Below are 22674 nucleotides of genomic sequence, written 5' to 3'. Positions count from 1 at the left end.
GCATAAGGCCGTAAGGACCTTATGTGACCAGCAAAAGGTCATGACATTAGCCTGTGGGTTCAGGGAGTGGCTGCAGTCAGTGCCTATAGTGGTCAACCAATCTGTTTCACTTGTAAAACAATGGGCCTCCTTGACTGAGCTATGTACTGGACAGAAGGCTAGTGAGCTGCCAAGGTGTGCACCAGAGGCTGTGATTTATTTTCTTGTTATGCCAAAGTCAGCAAAACCAGCCAAAGCTTCTTTGCGGATTATTGTCATTATTAATTGGCTATTGGCTATTGTTGATGACCTGCTCAGTATGTTTCCAAATGTGTTTAAAAGTCCTTTCTTGTATTTTATTAATGTGTATGTCCCACTTGCTTTGTCACCCCAGAGACCATGTGTTAACATCTTTTGAGAGTTTCTTATGTGACATTAGATTAGTTAGTGGTAGATTTATGTCAGTGGGGCACAGACTGCAGCAGGGCATTGTGGGAATGCTGATCTAGTGGCTTGTAGAGGATTAGGATCAACAAGAGTAAGGAGCTCAGGCCTCCTTTCCTTTTCACAACCTCTGGTCCTCACTCTGAAGTGTGAGCTACAGAAAATATGCCATATTTGATATATATTTACAAGGTTAGTTATATCGTTTGTACTATCATGCATCTGTATCTTTGCATGTGTGAGCACTTTTCCATAGCTCACCACAGAATGTACTTTCCAGTCACAATGCATTGACCTGTGCGGTGCACATGACTCCTTATACATAACTAAAGAATTTCAAATCCCATGCAGTCCATAACCAGTGAACCGTCACTTTTCTCCCAGCAGCACACAGAGAAGGAAACTCAAGGTTAGTTGGTTCAAACTCAGCAGGTCTTGCACCCATCGCCCTGTTCTCCACTCATTGGCTTTGTCATTCCAGCTGTGATAGTGTCTGTGAACAGAGAGCATTATTCATGTCCTCAGAAGGGGGCAAGTCCTAATTGAAATTCCGGTCTTTTCCACTGGAATGAAGCAGGGCTGCCGACACCCACTGTATTATGTTGGCCCTGTCACCTTGAAAGGCTCATCTGGAGACTTTGCACATTCCTGGGCAGCAGAAAAGACTAATTAGGAAAAATAGTGATGTGTAACAAGAAGGGGTGAATGAAACTGGACAAATGTTTGGGACAGTATGAGAATAGCAGTGTTACTGTAGTGTTCACTTTCTATGGTTTGGTGTGAACCCGTCCTCAACACTGCAGTAACTAAAGGGCTTGGCTGTCTGTGGTTGCTGGCTGCCAGTGTGGTGTGCATGCTAATGACTGAGTGAATGAATCAGTGCCATTCTGATAGAGGAGAAATGAGCACAAGGAACCTCTTTCTAGTTAGTTCACTCTCACAGCAGGCTACTGTCTTGGTCTGTTTACTGTCTCTGAACAACAACTGTAGATGGTGATTCATTGCTTTTATTTCATGTCACAACACTATACTGTAGCTCCAAAAGTGAAATACATGTTTTTTTTTTATTCTGACACTTTTGACACTTCTTACTATCAGTACAAAAAAAACCAAAATTGTAGATGTTAAGCAGAAGTACTTACTTTTGAGAAGCTGGGACCAGTAAATGTTTGGCATAAGTAACATTAAAGTTTAATTATCAAAATGATAAGCAATTCATTTAATCTCAATCTCAAATGGTATCAGCAGTAATAGCAGTAATTGACACACATTTACAGTATAAATACAGTAGTAGTTACAATGTATGATGACTTTATGAGGATGACATCAGCCTTGCAATCCATGTTGTGATCTGTCTGCCTCACCTAGACAGAGGGCTTGTTCTGTTTTCCAAATGTTTTCATCAACCTCAGATTGTTTCTGTCAGGACAAGGAAAAATCACAGCTTTAGTTCATGTTCAGTTTCCTGGTGAGAGTAGAAAATCTTGAAAAAATAGCATTAGTTTTGATGTCATACAGCACACACCCATTATGTGTCCTTTGCAGAAATCCTAATAACACACACACTCTCTCTTGTCCCTTATCTTTTTGCTCTCTGCCAGGGATTGAGCTGTGCCTGCCAGGGTGGCGTTTTTCCATGACCATGGTGGCCAGTTTTGTGATGCTGGGAGGTCAGCTGCTGATGCCAGGTGTGGCATACCTGTGCCGTGACTGGCAGGTACTCCAGGCTGTCATCATCTGCCCCCTGCTGCTTATGCTGTCATACATCTGGTAAGGAACAGACCCAAGCATCTGCTGCACTTCGGCACAAACTTGGCTTATACTTCCGTTATTCTGTTTAGTGCTTAGACGTGTTTTTCTTGTTTGAGTTTTATGTGAGACAATTCCGCCGCTACAATCTGCATTGTTGTTTGCACCGGAATTCTGTGTTTAAGATTGTAAACATCTGACATTTGTGTTGTCCAAATAAAATCTTGTTAAGCCAAGACATGTACAGTGTTTATCAGTGATAAAATTGGAAAAATTGATATTTCCCAACACTGAATTCTGAGCAGAATTTTCCTTTCTAGTGACCTCTATTTTGACTTCAGTTTCTTTTTCTAAAGCACAACCAATAGATATAAATGTGTTCACCTCCATATATTCTAAAATGGTGCACAGGGGATTTACAGCATTGCAGATGTATACAAAGTCAGCAGAAGAAAAAGAAATAGTACTTCAAAGCACTAATGTGATCAAATATCCATACTGATGATATAATGAACTTCAATCAGTGTGGGACACAGAGAGTGGAATCGATCGAAAGGGATTTCCACAGCAGAAGGAGGATGATATAGTGCAGAGGTCAGGCACACCGCAGTGTAGTCACTGTTTCACTGCCGAATGGATGTGTGAGAGAATGAAAAATGTTCGAGCTTCTTTTTTAAAGGTCGAACTGTCCTCACATCTGATGCGTTGATGAAAATAACTTATACACAGATACCTTACCTACACATACAGAGGTTAGGTGGCTAAGATGTGTGAGAAGCCTGGAGCATGTTTGGTGTCTGCTTTGATGTGATCATGGCTTTGTTGGCTGAAAAAAGAAAAACAGAAAGGACATAAAATGGGTTGTGATACTGATCTCTGTGAAGGCCTCTTTCTGGTGCTTCAAACATGTATTGGTGCAATCCACACAACATACACCACTGAGATATGAAAATACATTTGCAACCTTCACAAGAAGACTTGGGGAAAAGTATGGACCCAGTGGTGACTTTTCTTGATGAAGCCAGACAACATTTATGGACACAGGTCGAACTGTCCTCACTAACTGAATTCATCATCAATAAATTTACAAACACAGCTGATTGCGTGGAACAGTTCAACACTGCAGGTGATCCAAGTTTGCTGATTTTAGAGAAACAATCTAAAACAAAGCTGGTGCTGCAAACCTGCACTTTTACTTACATAGACATCTGTTTCAGGGAAATCCAACCAAAAGAGGGATGTGGCTTTGTTTTTTGTTTTTTTACAACTTCCTTCAATGTATGTAATAATACAATTTATAACCTACATTTGCATACCAGTACAGTTTTCTGTATGCATTTAACTCTTGAGAAAATATGTTGACATGACATACTGGGTAACAAAATCAAGATTTTTGTAAAATGAGATCTCAATCAGCCTTGGTAAAAGGAAGATTCACTTCATTTTGACTCATTTTTCATGTCTTACTAACAAGGACTTCCCCCATCTATTTGACAGGATCTTCCCAGAGTCACTGCGTTGGCTACTGGCCACTCAGCAGTACGGCCGCTCCAAGTGGATCATGGGATACATAGCACAGAAAAACCGAGTGAACATGGAGCTCGACACAGATAACATCCTCACAGGTAATGAATACATTGGCATTAATTAAAGAAATCAGCACTAAATAGGCTAGGTTTTACATTTTAATGTGATGATTATGGGATGTGTTTGTTACTGCATTTGTTTTTTATTAAAATAGTCATTGTGTCATTATATGTTTGCTGCAGTGCTATCTTCTATGGTTATTTTCCTTTTTTTCAAGGACAGGATGTGTTGTAGTATCCCCAGCTGTGCTTTCCTAAATAAGGCAGATTGACAAGGTTATATCCATTTGTGATGTGGTTGCTATAGTAACAGACCACTCAAAAGGTAGCAGTGGGTGTTTAGTGTTGCAGTATGACACTGTAGGACTTCATTAATTTCATTACAGCTTGGGTGGGTGGACATGGGCTGACACGATGGTGTACAGATGGCAGATGGATGCAGGTTAGGCACTTTGACCCCGGGTTAACTGTTAGTGTCTGTACTCAGAAGACCTGCTAATGGAGGGGGCAAAGAGCAGAGTGAACTGTCTTGTCAAAATTGACGTAGCAGATCTTGTTTGTAGTAAGCTTTAACAATGCTGTTGTATGCACTTAGCTATACATTTTTCCATTTTTTGTCTGTCATTGCTTACTGTACTTGTCAATACATTTGGGGAAAAGGTGCTTCCTTTGGGAAAAAGGCTTAAAGAGGAACCACTCAATGTGAAATTGCACTTTTTTAGAACTCAGACACTGCATGCTGATGCAGCATTGAGACAAGTACTTTGCCCTAGACGTGAATTTATCCTCTCTTGTTTTTATAGTTACTGGCTGTCCCAAACCCTTACAGTAATATCCCCTACTTTCATTTGTTTAACACTCACTGTGTAATTGCTGCTATTGCAGGCTAGTTAAGAAACATTTTCAAGCAATGAGACACGAAAGACGTGTGTGACCACTGATAAGAAATTCATACTGATTATAAAGTGGAAGATGTGGACAGATCTTGGCTGGGATAGTCTTACTCAGAGGTTTGTAGCTTTGCCAGAGGAAAGCATGAGTGATACCGCCAGAGATAACCTTGAGGCGGGGGTGTGGAATGTTGTCACATGCTTGAGTCAACATGCACATACAGTACCGCAAAGCAGAGGTGTGTTCCTGTAGCAACCAGCAGTCTGATACCAAAACATCCTCCATGTGCAATGTCGCTCAGGGGTGTTGCCCTTCTCAGACATCGTTTTTGTTCCCCTGTGAGCACCATCATACCTGTCTCACAAAGCAGCGGGAGATGAGTCGTGTGGGGGGAAAATGCACTCATTAAAAATACATGTGGAATATCTGGTTGCGATAAATCAAGGGTGTCCTCGTTTGACTTTTTGAAAAACCCATACTGCTGTCAAACTCTGCTTTGAAAGTCAGTTTGACAGGATTATATCAACTGGTGCCTTATTTAAATATTAGCAGGCTGAGATCAGTTCATCACAAGTATATTGGTGTTGTGTACGTTTGGTGTACATAGGCTATTTTAGTTTTTTTTACTCTTGTTTTTCTGAAAAGTGTTAAATATTCTTGTTGTATTTTACTTAATAGATATAAGCTTATTTTTTTAGGTATTTTGAATCATTCTTCTCACTCTTCTCAATTAAAGTTTGAAATATTTCTGGTGTATTTTACATAGGATTATGGTGTGGGATTATTTAATTTCCAGTTAAATTGATTTATCAGAATTTACTGTTATATTTTTACTGTAAGGTTTATCGTTCAGATGTCCTTCCTCCTACAGCTTTGTCACAATGAACTGTGATAACGAGGGATGATTGACAATAATTAGCAAAAAATGTGTGATTTTGAATATTGCATATTGGGCAGTGATATTCGCATCAAATTGTATTATTATTTTATTATTTGTTTCTTATATTTATGCATAATATTTTATAGACTTTTCTCACATGTGAAGGTACAAAAGGTTATCAAAAAACTTATGGACTACACATACTGTACCTGAAACACACAAGCAAAATGATCACCTGTTATATTGCAGTTATAAACAACAATGACCAAGAAGCAACACTTATGCATTTACACTATGTTCAGTGACCACAAGAGTCTGGCACTTTAGACTGTTCAAAATGGCTATCCTTTGCAATACTTCACTCAAAGTCATAAAATAACTTTTACTCTCACATATTGTTATCAGCCTCCAAAGTCACATATTGGCTCTAATATAAACTTGGTTTGCTTGTTTCCAGAACTGCAGGGAGCTCTTCAAAAGAAACCCAAAAAGACATGCATTGTGAAAATGGTCGGGACGAGGAACCTGTGGAAAAATATTGTTGTGCTGTGCGTCAACTCGTAAGTGTTTGTCATATATGTACTGCTGCTTAGTAGTTTAGACATTTCTGTGTTCAAGGTGGTGTTGTGTGTGGGAGTATCTGAACCAGAGAAAGGCGCAAACAAAAGCAGATGTGTGTGAGTGCTTGTGCATGTGTGTCCAGGGCGAAGCAATGCCAGTCAATCATTTTGTGCAGTCAAGATGCCACTATTGACCTGGATGCTTGATACAGCATTGATCAGCGGCCCTTGCTGGTTTTGTCCAAGCGGTCCACCTTTCCATATTTGTGCCGCTCTGCCTTTTCATCTCCAGTGGGATCTCTCCTCTTCTCTCTATTTGACACCTCAGCTTTATCTTGGCAGACCCAGCTTTAGCTCATCTTCAGTGTATGGTGTCCCTGACTCCCTAAGTCAGCATTCATTTTATATGAGCTGTGTCCTTATGAAACATTGGACAACTGGGAGAAAGGGTGTGACTGTTTGCTCGCCTTTTTGTGTATGCTTGCAGGGTGTGTGCTTGTGTGTCAATAAGTCTGTATTTACATTTGTGCAGTTATTTCAAGATGAGAGAAAACATAATAAACCTTGAACTGTGCCATCTCCTTCTTAATTCTTCATTGTTTACGTCTGAGTGGATGTATGTTCTCCATTCTTGTTTATCTCTTCACCATATATATAAACATGTTATCCCTTTGTTCTGACAACCTTCCTTAGAATCTTCTGTCCAGGATCCCCTAATCTAGCCACTGTATTCTAATATTATTTATGTTACCTCATACTTCACCATTTTGTATTGTCTATGTTCTTTACCCAGGCTAACAGGTTATGGGATCCACCACTGTTTCGCCCGCAGCATGATGGACCCCGAGGCCCACGACACAACCATGTTCCATAACTTCTATGCAGACTATTACACCATGGCAGGCATCGCTGTAGCATCCTGCCTGGCGCTGTGCCCAGCGGTGGGCCTGATGGGACGGCGGGGTGGCCTTCTCATGTTCATGATTATCACTGCCCTGGCATCACTGTTGCAGCTGGGCCTGCTCAACTGTGAGTACCTCATGAAGAACACACGTCCACTTCCATGTGAAATTTTACTCTTTCTTGAAGCAGGTCTTGTCTAGTTACATCTGTGTCTAGATCTAGGTTACTGGCTTTAGATATCTTGTAGTCTATGTGAGTACTATTAAAGACACTGGTGGCACAAAAAAAATTAAAACTGGTGTATATTTTTATTATTGTCAAAAACTATTAAAACACATACACGTGGCACACAGTTGCATTTGTTTATTTGGCCCTTCATTACTGTAAACATGGACACTGTAGTTTATTTTAAGTAAATCACCTGAGGGCCATACATCAGTGCACCAAATGTGTATTAATCCATAGCTGAGTCCCAAATAAATGCACTATTTAGTACTGTTTCAGTAACATTTGTTAAAAAATATAGTGCCCAGCAGTTTTAGGAAACTAGTTGCGTTTTTTTAAAAGTCAAAAACATCTTTTTATAGATTTACATCTTCAGTATGAACAATTGCACTTGGGAAAGAGTGGCAAGATAGGGAAATTAGAAAATATTGAAAGACAACCTAATGTATTGTTTTTGATCTTTTTGTGAGATTTGTTGACAACAGGAAATATATTTGGCAGCATTATCCATTAATCTACACAGTGACTATTAAACAATTAACAGAATACAAAATATGCTGAAAGAGAAGAGGTTTTGCAGACAGGTTTTATAAAGCATAGTCAGATAGAAAACTTCATCATAGAGGAGATGACTTGCCAATATTGAAATTCAGCCAAATAATATGATACATTTTTAAAAAGTCTGTCCCATGAATGAATGAGGGTTATGGTCAGGCAAGCTGGACTTTAAAAGAATTTTGATGTGATGCATAACACTGAAACACAATTAATTGGTTTGTGTGCGAATATATTTACCGTACAATATATGTCAGTAATTGGAAAAAAGTATTTATAACATGATATTGATTTCAGCCATCCAGTGTTTCATGTAGAGGAAATATCAAACAAAATATGGCTGTTTAAACCCATCTCATAGTAACACAAACTGACCGTCCTTACATTTCAGATATCCTGATAATTTCTAGTCTAAGTTCTGTCTCTGGCACACATGCTGTAATTACTAGCACCCAGTGTGTTGAGAGTACTATGTGAGAGCTTTGTTAGCTTTTAGTTGTTTCTAATGGGGCAGTCGAACATGATTACAAACTGCTGTTGTAGTCAATGTGTAGCAAAAACTGCTCCAGATGATCAAAATGGTACACAAGTCTGTTTATTGAGTTACAAATGAGCTTGACTTAATGTTTAACCTGAGTCAACACATCAAGGTTATGCTCATGTTTCATGCTCCACTTTAAAGTTGTTTTCAGTTGTAACTGTGTGTTGACAAGCTTGTGTGTGTGTTTTTGTTTTTAATGTTTGACTGCCTGATTTAATGAATTTGTCTGACTGTATGTGCAAATGTTACTGTTGGTGATTTCACTGATAAACATCTGTTCATTCCTTTTATTCTCCTCTAGTGCTGGGGAAATACAGTGGCCATCTAAATATAGGTATGATGATCTGCTTATTTCTACTCCTCTCTCCTCTTGTATTTGCAGACAATGTTTTAGTTTGATAGATAGATTATTGATTGATTCAAAGTTTATTAATCTTTGTCACATATATCATTGAATCAGCTCCACATTCTTCAAATTGTAAATCATGTTACATAATAACACATCACTTGCTGCACTATATTGATGAGTTTTTATAATGTGCTGCATGTGGATATCTTGCAGCATTTCATTAGGGCTATACAAGCTCTGCAGAGACACATAATGAAGTCCTAGATGTAATTAAGGCTAGCATTTCACTTATTTATCCCCTTTGTGCGGAAAGGGTGAGCCTCTTTCTTACGGAGTGGTGAATCTTACAACCAGCCTTCCTCTACTGTTTTCCTGTGTTTATCAATCTCTTTATTCTCCCTCACTAAGGAACTGATCACAGAGCAGTTGCCTGTAATCCTCTTCAACATGTCTTATTCATAAAAACAAACAAACCATCTTTGATCTGAATGGGCTTTCTGTATAGAAGCCCAATCCTCAGTAACTCATCAAAATCAACATTTGTGCTGGGAAACAGTTTCATTTGACCAGAGTTTATTGGCACTTTAAACCGATGTTTTCTCAATGTGCCGTTTGAAGTTAGTGATGGTACACATTTTGTTTTATATACAGTATGTATCTATATGTATTTGTCTATCTATTTATCTATCTATTTAATTTCATTCATTTATTTTATTTAACTATTTAAATTATTTCAATATGAGACAAAACATGTAATTATTTTTGAAATAACTAGTATCTATCTGAACCATCTTTGGAATTTCCAGAAGACACTCAAATTGTACAACTGTTTGTACAACTGTTTAGTTTTTTTGTTTCTTCTAAGGGGTGTCCATCTTCAAAAATTCTGTAGAATTTGCTTAAATTCTAGTTAGTCAATTTCTAATATCAAAATTCAAGTCAAGCTATACATTAGATTGGTACTAAAATTTGAGATAATAAATAATAATAATAAAACATTTGACTCACTGGACTACCAAAGATAATTAATGGAGCCTGAAGGAACTGATCAGACCTCTGCTCTGTAAGGTTATGCTCTGTCAGTCACATGACTCTCAACAGAAACGGTCAGATGACTGGGAACCTTAAACATTAGAATTTTCATGAAAGAGTGGAAATGATACTGCATACATTCAAATAGACTTTCAACAGTTGGTGATTTAAAAAATCATGGCCTGTTTTTGCCTCCATATTTCATACATTTTCACCCTTTGAAATTATTACAGGGAGGTATTCTCTTCTTCCAGCATGGCAGTGTCACTTTTCTATATTTTGTATAGTAAAGCAGAAATAATGCAATATAACTGTTTTAAAAAATTCACAATGACTAACCTTAATAATTTAAAAGCTGTGCTTACTGGAAAAAATGGCATGCTCTGCGCATTTTTCCCTCCTACCCCTTATTTGCATTTACAGAACCGTTTAACTGGTTACACGGGTAACTGAGTGCAAACTGACACATGTGTCTCCTCTTTTGTTTGCAGAAAACTCAGGTACACTAAATAAGAAGTTCTCCATCGCATTTTCCATCATCGGCATGTTCTCCTCCCACGCAGTCAGCAACCTGAGCATCTTTTTCTGTGCTGAGATCACACCGACTGTTATCAGGTAAGCCCACTGAAACACTGGGACTGTACCAACAGAGCACTTTGAGAAGGAGGAGGATGAGGAAATGTGGAAAATAAGGTTTACTCCGTAGAGAAGTGACAAAACTGTGTTTTAATGCGTAACACATGCTTTGCCATTGGGTGACGAGTCTGATGCCTTTGTGTTCGCTCTTCCAATATTAATATTTCTTAAATTATGAATGCGAGTTTACAACTATCAGCCATCAGGTTGCAAGAAATACATATGATGTGAAAATGCTGATCTATTATTTTTCTACCTGTTCTATTACCCTGATCACCTCATACATTCAGTCAGTACAGAGGTTTAAGATGCAAGGTTGCTTTGACAATATTAAATGTTCCTAGAGATGGAATAGCTGCTCCACCTCTTGTAAAAGAAGGGTATGAAATTATTGAACTGCTGGAAACAACAGACTCTCACAGTTCAGTGTCAAATGTAATCCACATCTTGTACAAATTAGCCACCCCCCTCTGAGAATATATGACACCATTGGTTCATTATCTGGGGTTATGTAAGGGGTGTTGTTCTGCTGAAAGTGCTTAAAGGGTGCCCTCTGGTGGATAACATAGGCAACGATGGGAGAGGAATGGGACTGCATGAATCAAGGAAGTGTTTGGTGGTACTGCAGCACTCTCTGCTGCTGTAGGATAAAATGGCAGTGATATTTCAACTGAAGCATACATGGCAAAAATGAGAGTTTCTGTTTTCTAAATGATTTAGGTGTATTGTGTTACAATACATATACATCTATATATATTATTTTATTGTTGTGAAGTTAATCTTTCCTTTGGGTGGTTTATGAGGGTTTTGAGTATAGGATATCTTTCCTAAATCATGCCAGGTAATAACATTTTCCTTCTCACCATAGGGGTGGTGGTCTTGGATTGGTCCTGGCCAGTGCTGGCTTCGGCATGCTGACTGCACCCATCATGGAGCTCCACAATCAGAAGGGCTATTTCCTTCACCACATTATTTTTGCTTGCTGCACTCTCATCTGCATCATCTGCATTCTCCTGCTGCCCGAGACACGTTACCAGCCCCTCCCTGAGACCCTGGCTGATGGCGAGAGCTACACCCGTCAACCCCTTCTTCCCCCGAGGAAACCTGGAGAACAGCGCCTCTTGCTGGCTCAATCTGAGAGCAGCAGGGACTACACCAGGGTGCATGACACACCACTCCACGAGGCAGCCGCCACTGCAGTGTCCACCATGGACTCCACCGCCTCCTCGGCTGTTGATTTGACTGCTCCATCAGTCGGGGATATGTCTGCCCCCGTGTTCATGGAGGTGCACCCTGGCAAGCCTGAGCAGAAAGACCCAAATGGTCACTCAGTGTCATCCTTATCCACAACTCCCATCACACCTCTGGCTAAAGACGGCATCTTGCATGCCAGTAAAGAGCACCTTTTGTCTTCCACTCCTTTGCACAAAGCCTCATATGTCACAGATCCGCTTTTAGGCAATCCTGAAGAAACTCCTACAATAGTCCTGGATTCTGTTGAGCCGCTGGTGGATCCTATTGTTCCAGAGATGAATGACGCTGGTCCGTCTCCTACAAACGAATCATCCACTCCTCTCCCATCTTCACTGGACTCTGTCCCTCAAACTGTGCCTGCCTCTTTATTGATCTGCACCACACCCATCATCGAGCCACTGCCTAGCTCCACATTAGAATCACCAAACCCGCTGGGCAATGACATCGACAGTATCATCCCGGAATTCGACCCACCTCTGCTAGAGGCCACTCATGTCCCTTTGGCAGACTCCCTCTCTCCATCTTTGCATGACAGTCTCTCTCCATCACCTACTCCCTCTCCTGTTCCTATGACAGACTGCAACATTTCCAGTGACCCTCCACCCTCCATCAGTGCAAACTCAGACATTCCCATCCAGTTAGAAATAGCAGACGAATCTCCATCTATTCCTTCCACTATAGACTCATCCATACCATGTGTAATAGACTCCCAACAACCACAGTTAGACTCTACCTCTCCCTGTGTTAATGACATTTCTCCTCCTTCCCCTACCTCCCCTAGCCCAGCCACTATTTCCCCTTCACCCACACCTCCCCAAACCATTGACTCAGGCCACACGCCCTCAGCAAACGCCTCCATGCCTCCTGTCATAGATACTGTCAACACCACTGCGCCATCTCCTTCCATTCTCCCCGTCACAGACATTGTGCACATCCCCACTCCAGAGTCTACTGCTCTGACTGTCACAGACAATGTTCAGCCTGCACAGGATTCACCTGCTTCCCTTGTTGTAGATTCCGAACCGACTTCCGTGACGGATTCAGGCCGTACAGAAGCAGTTCCCTCCTCTGTAATGGACTGTACCGTCTCCTCCCCCATAGACTCTGGTGTCCTTTCCATCAGGGACAGTGCCAGCACAGAAAATAACACCATCAATGGAGTGTCGTCATCGTGATTCAGTGTTGCAGCCAGTAGGAAGATTTCCGGTTGCAACAGGAAAAAACCCACACCACACGAATAATCAGAGGGGGGAGGGGGGCACATAAACTGTCTTGCTCAGACTTCAGGCACTTAATGTAGACTGTCCCCACCTGGAGTTGAGCAGACATGTCTTACAGAGCTGCTGTATGTTTCGTAATGTCCCCCCTTTCCTGCATTTAGCCAATAAATGACACCACGCAAGTGAGAGAGTGCCAGAGGCTGGTTTGTGACAATGTGACAGTATCTTCTGCTCTTTTTTTTTAATGTCACTGGAAATCACCAGCCTATAAACTACTTTGATGTAAATGAATGGGAAATCACTGTCTGTCATTTTAAAGAGACTTCAAACTACTATACCCACAATCACTGAGACGTGTCACCGGGATGGTGAGAAATGCAACAATACTAAAAAATAAATAAAATAAAATAAAAAAAACAATGGAAAAAAAATTCAAATCAGTGGTACTTCTGCTCAAATGAAATGTCAGTCTAACATATTTGTATAGAAATATCGCCTTATCTTTATGGACAAAAAACATGTGAATGTTACATAGTATTTTTTGCCATTACAGAGGTAAACAATCACAATTGGAGGGATTTTCTAAATACAGCGCCAAAAACTACTCTGACCAAAATTAAATGTCGAAATCGTGCCAAAAATCAGTACAATTACAGTATTTGCCTGTTTTGGGAAATACTGTTTAGTGCATTCCCCTGCCATGGACTGTATGTGCATAAGTGAATCAGATTAATTTGATTTCAAAGTTCAGAAATACTGAAGATGATTTAAATTATTTCTCAAAGTAATGAAAGGCTGAAAGCTCTAACATCAATTGATACATTCAAATTGAGAGGCGAGATTTCTAAATTGCTTTCACCAACATGTGGTTCATTGTATGAACATCAGAGAAAAGAGTGACCCATATTTTGTCGGTCTGAAAAAACTGTTTTATTTTTCCAAATGTTTCAGTCAATGAAATTTCTGGTATGCAATTGCTTTTATTTGTAAATGTGGTATTGTAAGTAAATGCATATTTAGTTGTTGAGCTTGATTCAGTTTTTTTTTTTTTTTTTTTTTAAATTCAAAGTATTATTTTTAATAATCTCCCATGGCATGCCCTTACTGTACAAAGCTATACTTCATTCTTGCAGTATTTGTGACACCCCAGTGTGGTGGCACTTTATTCTTTGCAGTGGGGACAAAGCATGAAAAATAATTGTGAACATGTCAGCAAAACAAACGAGCAACCTTAAAAAGACGACGCAAATGATTTTTTTGAAATGAACCCGTGGATGACAAAATGTTTGATGTGATTGCCAGAAGTCACAGCATTGCTAACCTTCAGTGTGTTTTCCAAATCATGATCTGGCATTAACATTAGTTTTTGTAGGTCATTTTGTTCATACAGTCACACACACATCTCAGTTTACCTTCAAAAATGCAATACTTAACGTTTGTGATAATACACTTCAAATTCTTACTTACAGATCTTGACATATTCCCATTCTTAAACTTTGAGGTGGTACTTTTTCTTCCAAAGCTCATGTCCATCTGTGGACAGCATTATACTTGACTATGATCTGTGTGTAACTTGACAGTTGTAGTACTTCAAGCATTGGAGGTTGTAATATTTGTCTGAGAAATATGTATAACTGCGGATATACCACTGTTTACAAAAATCCTCATAAAAATAATGCTAAATAACAATAATAATAATTACTCTGTACTGTAAAACTTTGGAGCCAACTGAATGATGTCTTGTCATTTCAAATGTGATTTAAAAAAAAAAAAAAAAAAGTTCTCACAGTATATCATATTGCATCATCCAGGGAGTATTGGTGATCTAGTAATGACTCATTCAGGAGTTGGAAACACCAGACATGACAGATGACTTTCTGTTGTTCTCAGAACCTTATGGTACACTTGTGACGAACCTTACACATACGTTACTCATCAAACTTGTCCTTATCTTTTAATCCAAGTCAAATGTGCACTGACAAAGGCTCACATATCCTTAGGCATTTAGCAAAACCTTGTGGTTGTTTTCCTGTGAATGACATCCTCAAATGCAGCTTGAATCAAAGTATGAAAGCTCTATTTTCGATTGATTCAGGGTGGTCTTTTAATAGATGATCAAGTCAGCAAACTTCCATTCGTTGAAATATTCATAAGAGCATTTGATGTGTTGACATACCTATGCCATGCTGCTACGCCTCAAAGCACAATGCCCTGTAATCATGTGATGTCCGATTTGGTGGAGCTTGGCTGTCTTGACAGTGAAAAAAAAAAGAAAAAGAAAAAAAAAGGGAAAATAGAGTTGGAATTTAAATACAACACAGAAACGACTCTTGCAATAGACCCACATGTGATCTACTTTGTGGAGCAGGGTTGACACTGGATTTAATAAGGAATTCATGGCATCTGCAGTAGAGTGGCTTGACTGCAGTGGTCAGTAGCTTCACATTACTCTGATTCCTCCTTGCCTGTGAGTGTCAGTGTCTCTGTCTCAGTGTGTGTATTGCTGCAGAAATTGTGTATTACCAAGCCCCTGTGCATCACCAGTGTAAAGACAATGACACAGCACAATACGACCAATGTCTCCTCTGAGATCTGTTGCTTCCACCTTCACAACTTCCATGCAGCTATTTCACAGTTGTGATGGGAGCATGATAAGTATTTGGTTCAACATGTTTTGGAGTAGAATAAAGGTAGAAATCAGTAAAAAGTGATCCAAAGCAACATTAGCACCAGCGAAAATGTAGACTAGCAGACAGATACTGGTGACAAACCGAAAAAAAGAATAAAAGATTGATAAAAAAAGGAGCACATCAGGCTGTCATTACATTGGTTATGCCTTTTGTAAACAGTAAGTGTGAAAATATGCAGCGTCAATGATATGAAGGATCATAGATCATAACATGGACTAGTGAATTGTTTTGAACTTAAGTCTCAGAGACATGAAGTCCCCAGTGTACACATTTCAGGTTTTGCTTCTCTCAACCATGCGACTCAGAATCTCTTGAAGGGAGATTTGAATGAATGTAAAAACCATGGATTGTACCATTTATAATTTTCGATTGTTTGGTTTCATTTGGTTTTTGTTTTAACATACATAATGCACTTGTATATAAGCCATACCTGTTGTTAAAATAAACCACTATTTATTGATCAACTGTGGATAGTTGAGTCATTGATTTTATCGTAACATTTCTTCTTTTTCTTCCTTCTTCTAATCAAATCCCAAATGGACAGACATTTTTACTGTTGGTTGGCCTTAAATCAAGAAATAAACCTTTTAAGTATTAAAAAATAACAACAAACAGTCATCTCTCTTTTTCTTTCTCTCTCTCTCTCTCTTACACATCTATGCAAGTCATTCAATAGGGGAATTAGCTATTCTGGCTCTGGCTAAATGTAAAAAAAAAAAAAAAAAAAAAAGAAATCTGTCTGCCAGTACTTCTAAATCTCACAAATGACAAAATAAATGTACAGGAAAAGTTCTGTAAAGTTGTACCATTAAAATTACAGGTCATTAATAATAATTTAAGATTCCATTAATATTATATTTTTAATGGCAATTTTTTGTATTTGTATATATTCAAATGTAATTTTACATAAAATGTGGGGTAATATTTTACAGATTTTGCTTGTTTATCATACTGAAGAAATGCATGTGAAATGACAGAAATCATTAATTAATCATATACATACATATACATGTATACAATATGAATACATATATGAATACATGATCAATTTAAAATATAAATAATCCAATCAAATTAACTAAATCGAGCAATGAATATATTAATTCATATAATCAAAGTATATCCAATCATAAAGTAGAGATGAAATTAAAAATGTATTTTTAACTCTTTTAGATCACATCCCTGGTCATATTGTGCACTGATTGTGCATTTATCAATATGCATTTTAAAAAATCAGTTTCTTTATGTTCCTATATCAACATCTAATCATGTTTTATACTGAAGAACATAATCTATGACATGTGCCTACGAAGGCTTGAACCAACCAATTTCAACCAATAATATCATGACATCCACCCATCAATCAATCTTCAACATTTAGCGACACAGAGCTACGATTCATGCCTCTCCCACTTTTCAATGTTCAAATCAAAATCCTCCCAATGTTATTTCCTGCCTGTCCATCCTCTTTCACTCAATGCATTAGTTACATACTACTGTTGCTTTATATTTAAAGGACAGATGAGTTGTATTGATCAAGAAAGTGAATAATGATTCCCTTAATATCTTTAGTATTTCAGTTCATGCATATATACAACAGGATAGTATTAGGCTACAGTATGGACATACTTATTGGTTTCTGAGACTCTGGGCAAACTGGGCTGAGGAACATATGTATGGGAGACTGAGGCTCAATTTTTGCACCAGGCCCCCATAGTGGGTTAATACAGCCATGGTTGTATAATTTTTTTGAACCCCTCATTCAAACGAAAAAATGAAAAGTTTATAGCTTATTGAAAATGTGTGCATCATATGAATAGGCTATTCAAATGATATTTATCTGCCTGTTATTTGAAGCAGTAGGCTGTTTTTTTTTACAAATAGGCTAGTAGGTCCTACTCCTGAACATTATATACAGTATATCACAAACCACAGTTCTGATTGAATTATCACATGTAAAACTACAATTTTACATTGATAAAGTTTAACATTTCCTGGCAGGGATAGCAATCGTCTGGACTTTATGGAACAACCTCAGCCTAACCACAAATAAGGCAACATTTCCCCTGCATGGGACGGGTGGGGGTGGGGGTTGGGGGGGGGTGATGTCAGGCAACAGGGGGATGATGCGGCAGGATCCTCTGGTCCACTGCATCAAACCGGAGCGCTCTTATTGGCTGACACGGATACTGGGATGCTGCGCTGTGTGTAACGTCATCTGACCAGCAGCACGTTTATCTATCTCCCCGGCTCAACACAGCCTGTGAGGCAAGTGCTGATTTTGAGAAACACAGCGGCAAGACACTGAAGACCAGACACCAGTGAAGACGAGACAGAACTCTCTCTGCCCGCATCCGCAGCGCACCATGAGGGAAATCGTTCATATCCAGGCTGGACAGTGTGGAAATCAGATTGGGGCGAAGGTATAACTATTTTCTATTTAAATTAGGAAATGGGGCTGGGGGAAAATTATTATTATTTTTTGGATTCTACTGCGGAACGTCACACGTGTTATTTGCCAGGGTTTTCTATAATGAATGTTTGACTTGAAATGTTTAAATAATAAGTCAGTCAGTTCTTTCGGATGAGGTAATGGATTAAAAATTGTAATTTTAAAAAGTTTGCGATGGATTGTTATTTGTTTACATGAGCAGGGTGGGGTTTAGTCCGGCGGGGTTTTGCTGTGAGGCTGCAGTGATGTAGTCCCCACTGCTGCGTGACATTTTGTCACCAAACAAATGCGCAGTAACTGAATCAAGGCCTGGCAGCAAGACACAGGTTGTAAATGGTTCCTAACCCATATTTGAATATATTATTACGGTGTAAACACAACAATTGAAGTTCGTATCTACCTGATTGTCTTGTCTTAGTTCTGGGAGGTGATAAGTGATGAACATGGCATCGACCCCACTGGTAGTTATCAAGGTGACAGTGACCTGCAGCTGGAGAGGATAAACGTCTACTACAATGAGGCATCAGGTAAAAAAAACTTTGTTCCAAACTAATTTCATATTTGCATCTGAATAAATGGTCACTACATGCAGTATTTGTTTCCATTCCTCACATCCTTGCATGACCTTATGCTACTGCTTTGAATACTAATTAGTCACTAATTTAGCTGCAAGGGGAAAATAGGTCCCACCATGACTGCAGAGAAAAATTAGGACAGTGAACTTTTTAAAATATGTCTCTCTCTCTCTTTCTGTGTCTTCCTCTGTCTCTCTCTTTCTCTCTCTCTCTCTATAGGGAGCACAGGTATCTGCAGTCTCTACCCTGAGTTCACTGTGCCTTGGTATCATCTCAGTGTCTGATTTTATTTTCATGACATGTTGAAGGTCACTCCAATTGCATCCTGTATTCTTACACGCAACAACTATATACTGAATAGTTTGTGCCCATCAAATGAAGTTGCAGTAGTAGATCTTGCATCTGAGCCTTTAGACTGGTGCTTGCAGAGATAGACAAGTCAGTGCAGATCTTAATCCGTGGACAAACAGTGTCCATTAATCTGCTTTAGCTAAATGACAGGCATAGCATAGTCACCCCTATGCCACTCCCTAGCAGCACGCATTATTGATCCTTTGTTTCCATGTTGCATGCTGGCATCAGTGTCACCTACTAATTCACTATCACATGTGGGTTGTTTGAGGATTCCATTTGCTAATTTCTCCTTTAAAAATGTAGGGAAAAGATAAGCAGATTTTTTTTACAGAGTCAAGCAACATTATGACTGTTTGAATGAACTCTGCAGAGCTCAGCACTTTGAGGACCCCACTGGTTAAGAATAAGCAGTGCACCATGTCATAGCAGTTTGCTTGCAAGAAGGGTTACAGACAGTCATGGAGGAGCAAAGTGGAAGAAGAAACAAAAGCTAGCAGGCAGCCTTTAAATATCCAGTTTGATGGACAAGCTATAGTATCCTTTAAAACAAAACTGTTGTTTGCCCAAAAGATTACATTATGCGCTTGTGCATTTACATTCTTTTTAAGTTATATATTTATGAGACAGTTGGAGATGGTTAATGGAAATTGAGATAGAAATGCTTTTAAATACAGTGAGATGTTTATTTCATGGTTCATCATAATCATGTGCTGACATCATGCACACTGAGACTCTTGGTATCTTACTCCATCCTTCCATCCCATCTACTTCCTCTCTGTATCCCCTTCTTCTCTGCTCTTTTTTCATCCAAAGGCAGCAAATTTGTCCCCCGTGCCATTCTGGTGGATCTGGAGCCTGGAACCATGGATTCAGTCCGCTCCGGCCCATTTGGACAGCTATTCAGACCTGACAACTTTGTCTTTGGTAAGTGGATAATACATCACAATGTCATTCATCACCTTCAACCAACAGTACATACACTATGCATTTGCTGTCATATCCTATAAAGATGTGCTTAGTGTCACCTGAGATTGCTGTGCAGCAGTATATTGGCAGTCAGCACATTGCTTCCGCAGCCACTCAGCGATGTGCCAGTGGATGCATAGTCGATGTGCAGCTGTGTCAGACTGAGACAGCTCTCGTGGTGACTCAGCGAAAAGAAACCTACTTGAGGATTCTGCTGCAGTGCTGATCGCAAGTGAGGATACAGGGCCAATAATCTCCACCACAGAGACGACTCTCCATTTCTCTTTATCTGGAAATGCGCAAACAAAAGAGCTGCCTTTAAACTTTTTGATAATCTAATTAACGAAAAAATAATCGCTTTGCAGAAAATATTGTCTCAATCTTGTCTAAATATTAACAAACAAATTTCGCTGAAGGTTACATGTCATACTCATTAATAATGAATAAAGTCCTTAAACACCTTATAAACCTTTTTAAATGATACCTTATTAGAAAGTTGCACCACTATTTGTCCTAAGTAATCTATTTTTAAACATATCATGCATCATGCAGGTCAAAGTGGAGCAGGAAATAACTGGGCCAAGGGTCACTACACCGAGGGAGCAGAGCTGGTGGACTCGGTGCTGGACGTAGTGAGGAAGGAGTCAGAGAACTGCGACTGCCTCCAGGGCTTTCAGCTCACCCACTCACTGGGTGGAGGTACCGGTTCAGGAATGGGCACGCTGCTCATCAGCAAGATCCGCGAGGAGTACCCTGACCGCATCATGAACACCTTCAGCGTCATGCCTTCTCCAAAAGTGTCCGACACTGTGGTGGAGCCATACAACGCCACCCTCTCTGTCCACCAGTTAGTGGAAAACACAGATGAGACCTTCAGCATTGACAATGAGGCTCTGTATGATATCTGCTTCCGCACCCTGAAGCTGACCACACCAACCTATGGAGATCTCAACCACCTTGTATCGGCCACCATGAGCGGGGTCACCACCTGCCTCCGTTTCCCCGGCCAACTTAATGCTGACCTCCGTAAACTAGCCGTAAACATGGTACCATTCCCCCGCTTACATTTCTTCATGCCTGGTTTTGCACCCCTCACAAGCAGAGGCAGTCAGCAGTATCGTGCCCTCTCTGTGCCAGAACTCACCCAGCAAATGTTCGACGCCAAGAACATGATGGCAGCATGTGACCCCCGTCATGGCCGCTACCTCACTGTAGCAGCCATCTTCCGCGGCCGCATGTCAATGAAGGAAGTGGATGAGCAGATGTTGAGTGTGCAGAACAAGAACAGCAGCTACTTTGTCGAATGGATTCCCAACAATGTTAAGACCGCCGTTTGCGACATCCCACCCCGTGGCCTCAAGATGTCCGCCACCTTCATCGGCAACAGTACGGCCATCCAGGAGCTCTTCAGAAGGATCTCTGAGCAGTTCACAGCCATGTTCCGCCGCAAGGCCTTCCTCCACTGGTACACTGGAGAGGGAATGGATGAGATGGAATTCACTGAGGCAGAGAGCAACATGAATGACCTGGTGTCTGAGTATCAGCAGTATCAGGATGCCACCGCTGATGAGATAGGAGAATATGAAGAGGATGAAATAGAGGATGAGGATGACATCCGCCATGATGTTCGTCACTGATTATAAAACACTGACCATTGCTATCCTGAGTGAAGTAGTATCTAAAAGTAATAATTGTTCTTGGACAGTGCAGTGAGATAATAAGTATGCTAGAGATTCAGATGTTTAGCTACGCATTGCAGTGTGCAGATCATGGTGAAATATAGCTCTTTAACAAAATATATATTGCACATAGATATGACTCATACTGAGAAAGATCCTGAGTGGTGGTAGAACCTAAAATATACAAGCACGATAGTAATTGGTTTTCCAACTCATGCTTTGCCACTGTCCACAAAAAGTCTTGTCCTAAACACAGTTTTGTAACATTTACTTTCATTCACTGTCTCAAGTCTTAAATAAAATGTCAAATCCTGTCAATACTTCACATTGTGTTTTTTAAAAGGTGCATAAGGACCATTTTGCTATCACAATATAGTTCCTGGAATTAGTTGTAAATTATGTGTGACACATTTGCCATAGAACTGTATGCACGAGACAGCTCTTTTCTATGGGTTATGTCTGGTAATATTCTATATTGTTCTCATTGCTAACAAATCCTATGAAAAGACCAAAACCAATGAAAAGAAGCCCGATAAAGCTTCTTCCTTTGTACCACAGACCTTCATACTCTTAAAAACACATCAGTGAACCACACAGTTGCACTGGATGACATGTTTCTTCACAACTAGTATGAACACATACAACTTTTTTGAGTCAAACCCATATAAACTTTCCTGCTGCCCTAAATACCTGCTAGTGCATAAAATTCACAGCTAAAAATAAATAAATAGATACACAATTTACTCCTATTTGAGTATCTTTTGCAAACAAGTTTACTAAAGAAGCTAAAGTTTTAGTTAAAAAAAGAAAAGAAGAAAAGTAATTCATACCTTCAATAGTAGGGCTTCAGTTCAAGAGTGACAGGTTGTAGAAAGTATTGAGAAATGGTCTAAGTCATTGTTGGTTGTGTCTCTTCATGGGATTGGTTGAATATGAAACATATGCTGGCCTTGTCCTTTGTTGGGGGTAGCCTCACTACAAGGCGACCATACATGTAGAAGTAGAAGGGAGTTTGGTTATTAATAATGACTAATGATAAATAATTATTAGCAAGAAATTAAAGAATAATCAATTCTAATTATTCATCTGGGGCACCACTGGGAAAACCGGAAACAATAACCAAGCTTTCAAATTAGCCTCAATCAAGAATCAAA

At 39.6% G+C, this 22674-nt stretch overlaps 2 protein-coding genes across 3 annotated transcripts in view; both read left to right on the top strand.

The window, feature by feature from the left end:
* Positions 1-15959, top strand: part of slc22a23 (solute carrier family 22 member 23) — a 38230-nt gene extending 22271 nt beyond the window's left edge. Inside the window, exons 4-10 of the mRNA XM_062428986.1 lie at positions 2025-2193; positions 3670-3797; positions 5987-6089; positions 6883-7118; positions 8615-8647; positions 10186-10309; positions 11199-15959. Of these exons, the coding sequence (XP_062284970.1) occupies positions 2025-2193; positions 3670-3797; positions 5987-6089; positions 6883-7118; positions 8615-8647; positions 10186-10309; positions 11199-12759 (2354 nt within the window). The 3' untranslated portion in view covers positions 12760-15959. The remainder of the gene's footprint in view (positions 1-2024; positions 2194-3669; positions 3798-5986; positions 6090-6882; positions 7119-8614; positions 8648-10185; positions 10310-11198) is intronic.
* Positions 15960-17860: 1901 nt separating this feature from the next.
* LOC133990194 (tubulin beta-2A chain-like) lies at positions 17861-21478 on the top strand. 2 transcript variants are annotated; one of them, XM_062428406.1, is made up of 5 exons: positions 17861-17917; positions 18365-18473; positions 18741-18749; positions 19689-19799; positions 20394-21478. In XM_062428406.1, exons 1-5 carry the CDS (start codon positions 17861-17863, stop codon positions 21476-21478), a joined length of 1371 nt encoding a protein of 456 aa, XP_062284390.1. The 2 variants fall into 2 exon arrangements, with proteins under 2 accessions (XP_062284390.1, XP_062284391.1); XM_062428407.1 differs by lacking the exon at positions 18741-18749.
* The last annotated feature ends 1196 nt before the right edge of the window (positions 21479-22674 follow it).

The sequence above is a fragment of the Scomber scombrus genome, chromosome 11, assembly GCF_963691925.1.
Source record: "Scomber scombrus chromosome 11, fScoSco1.1, whole genome shotgun sequence".
NCBI classification, from domain to species: Eukaryota; Metazoa; Chordata; class Actinopteri; order Scombriformes; family Scombridae; genus Scomber; species Scomber scombrus.
This window is presented reverse-complemented; position numbering and strand designations above follow the sequence as displayed.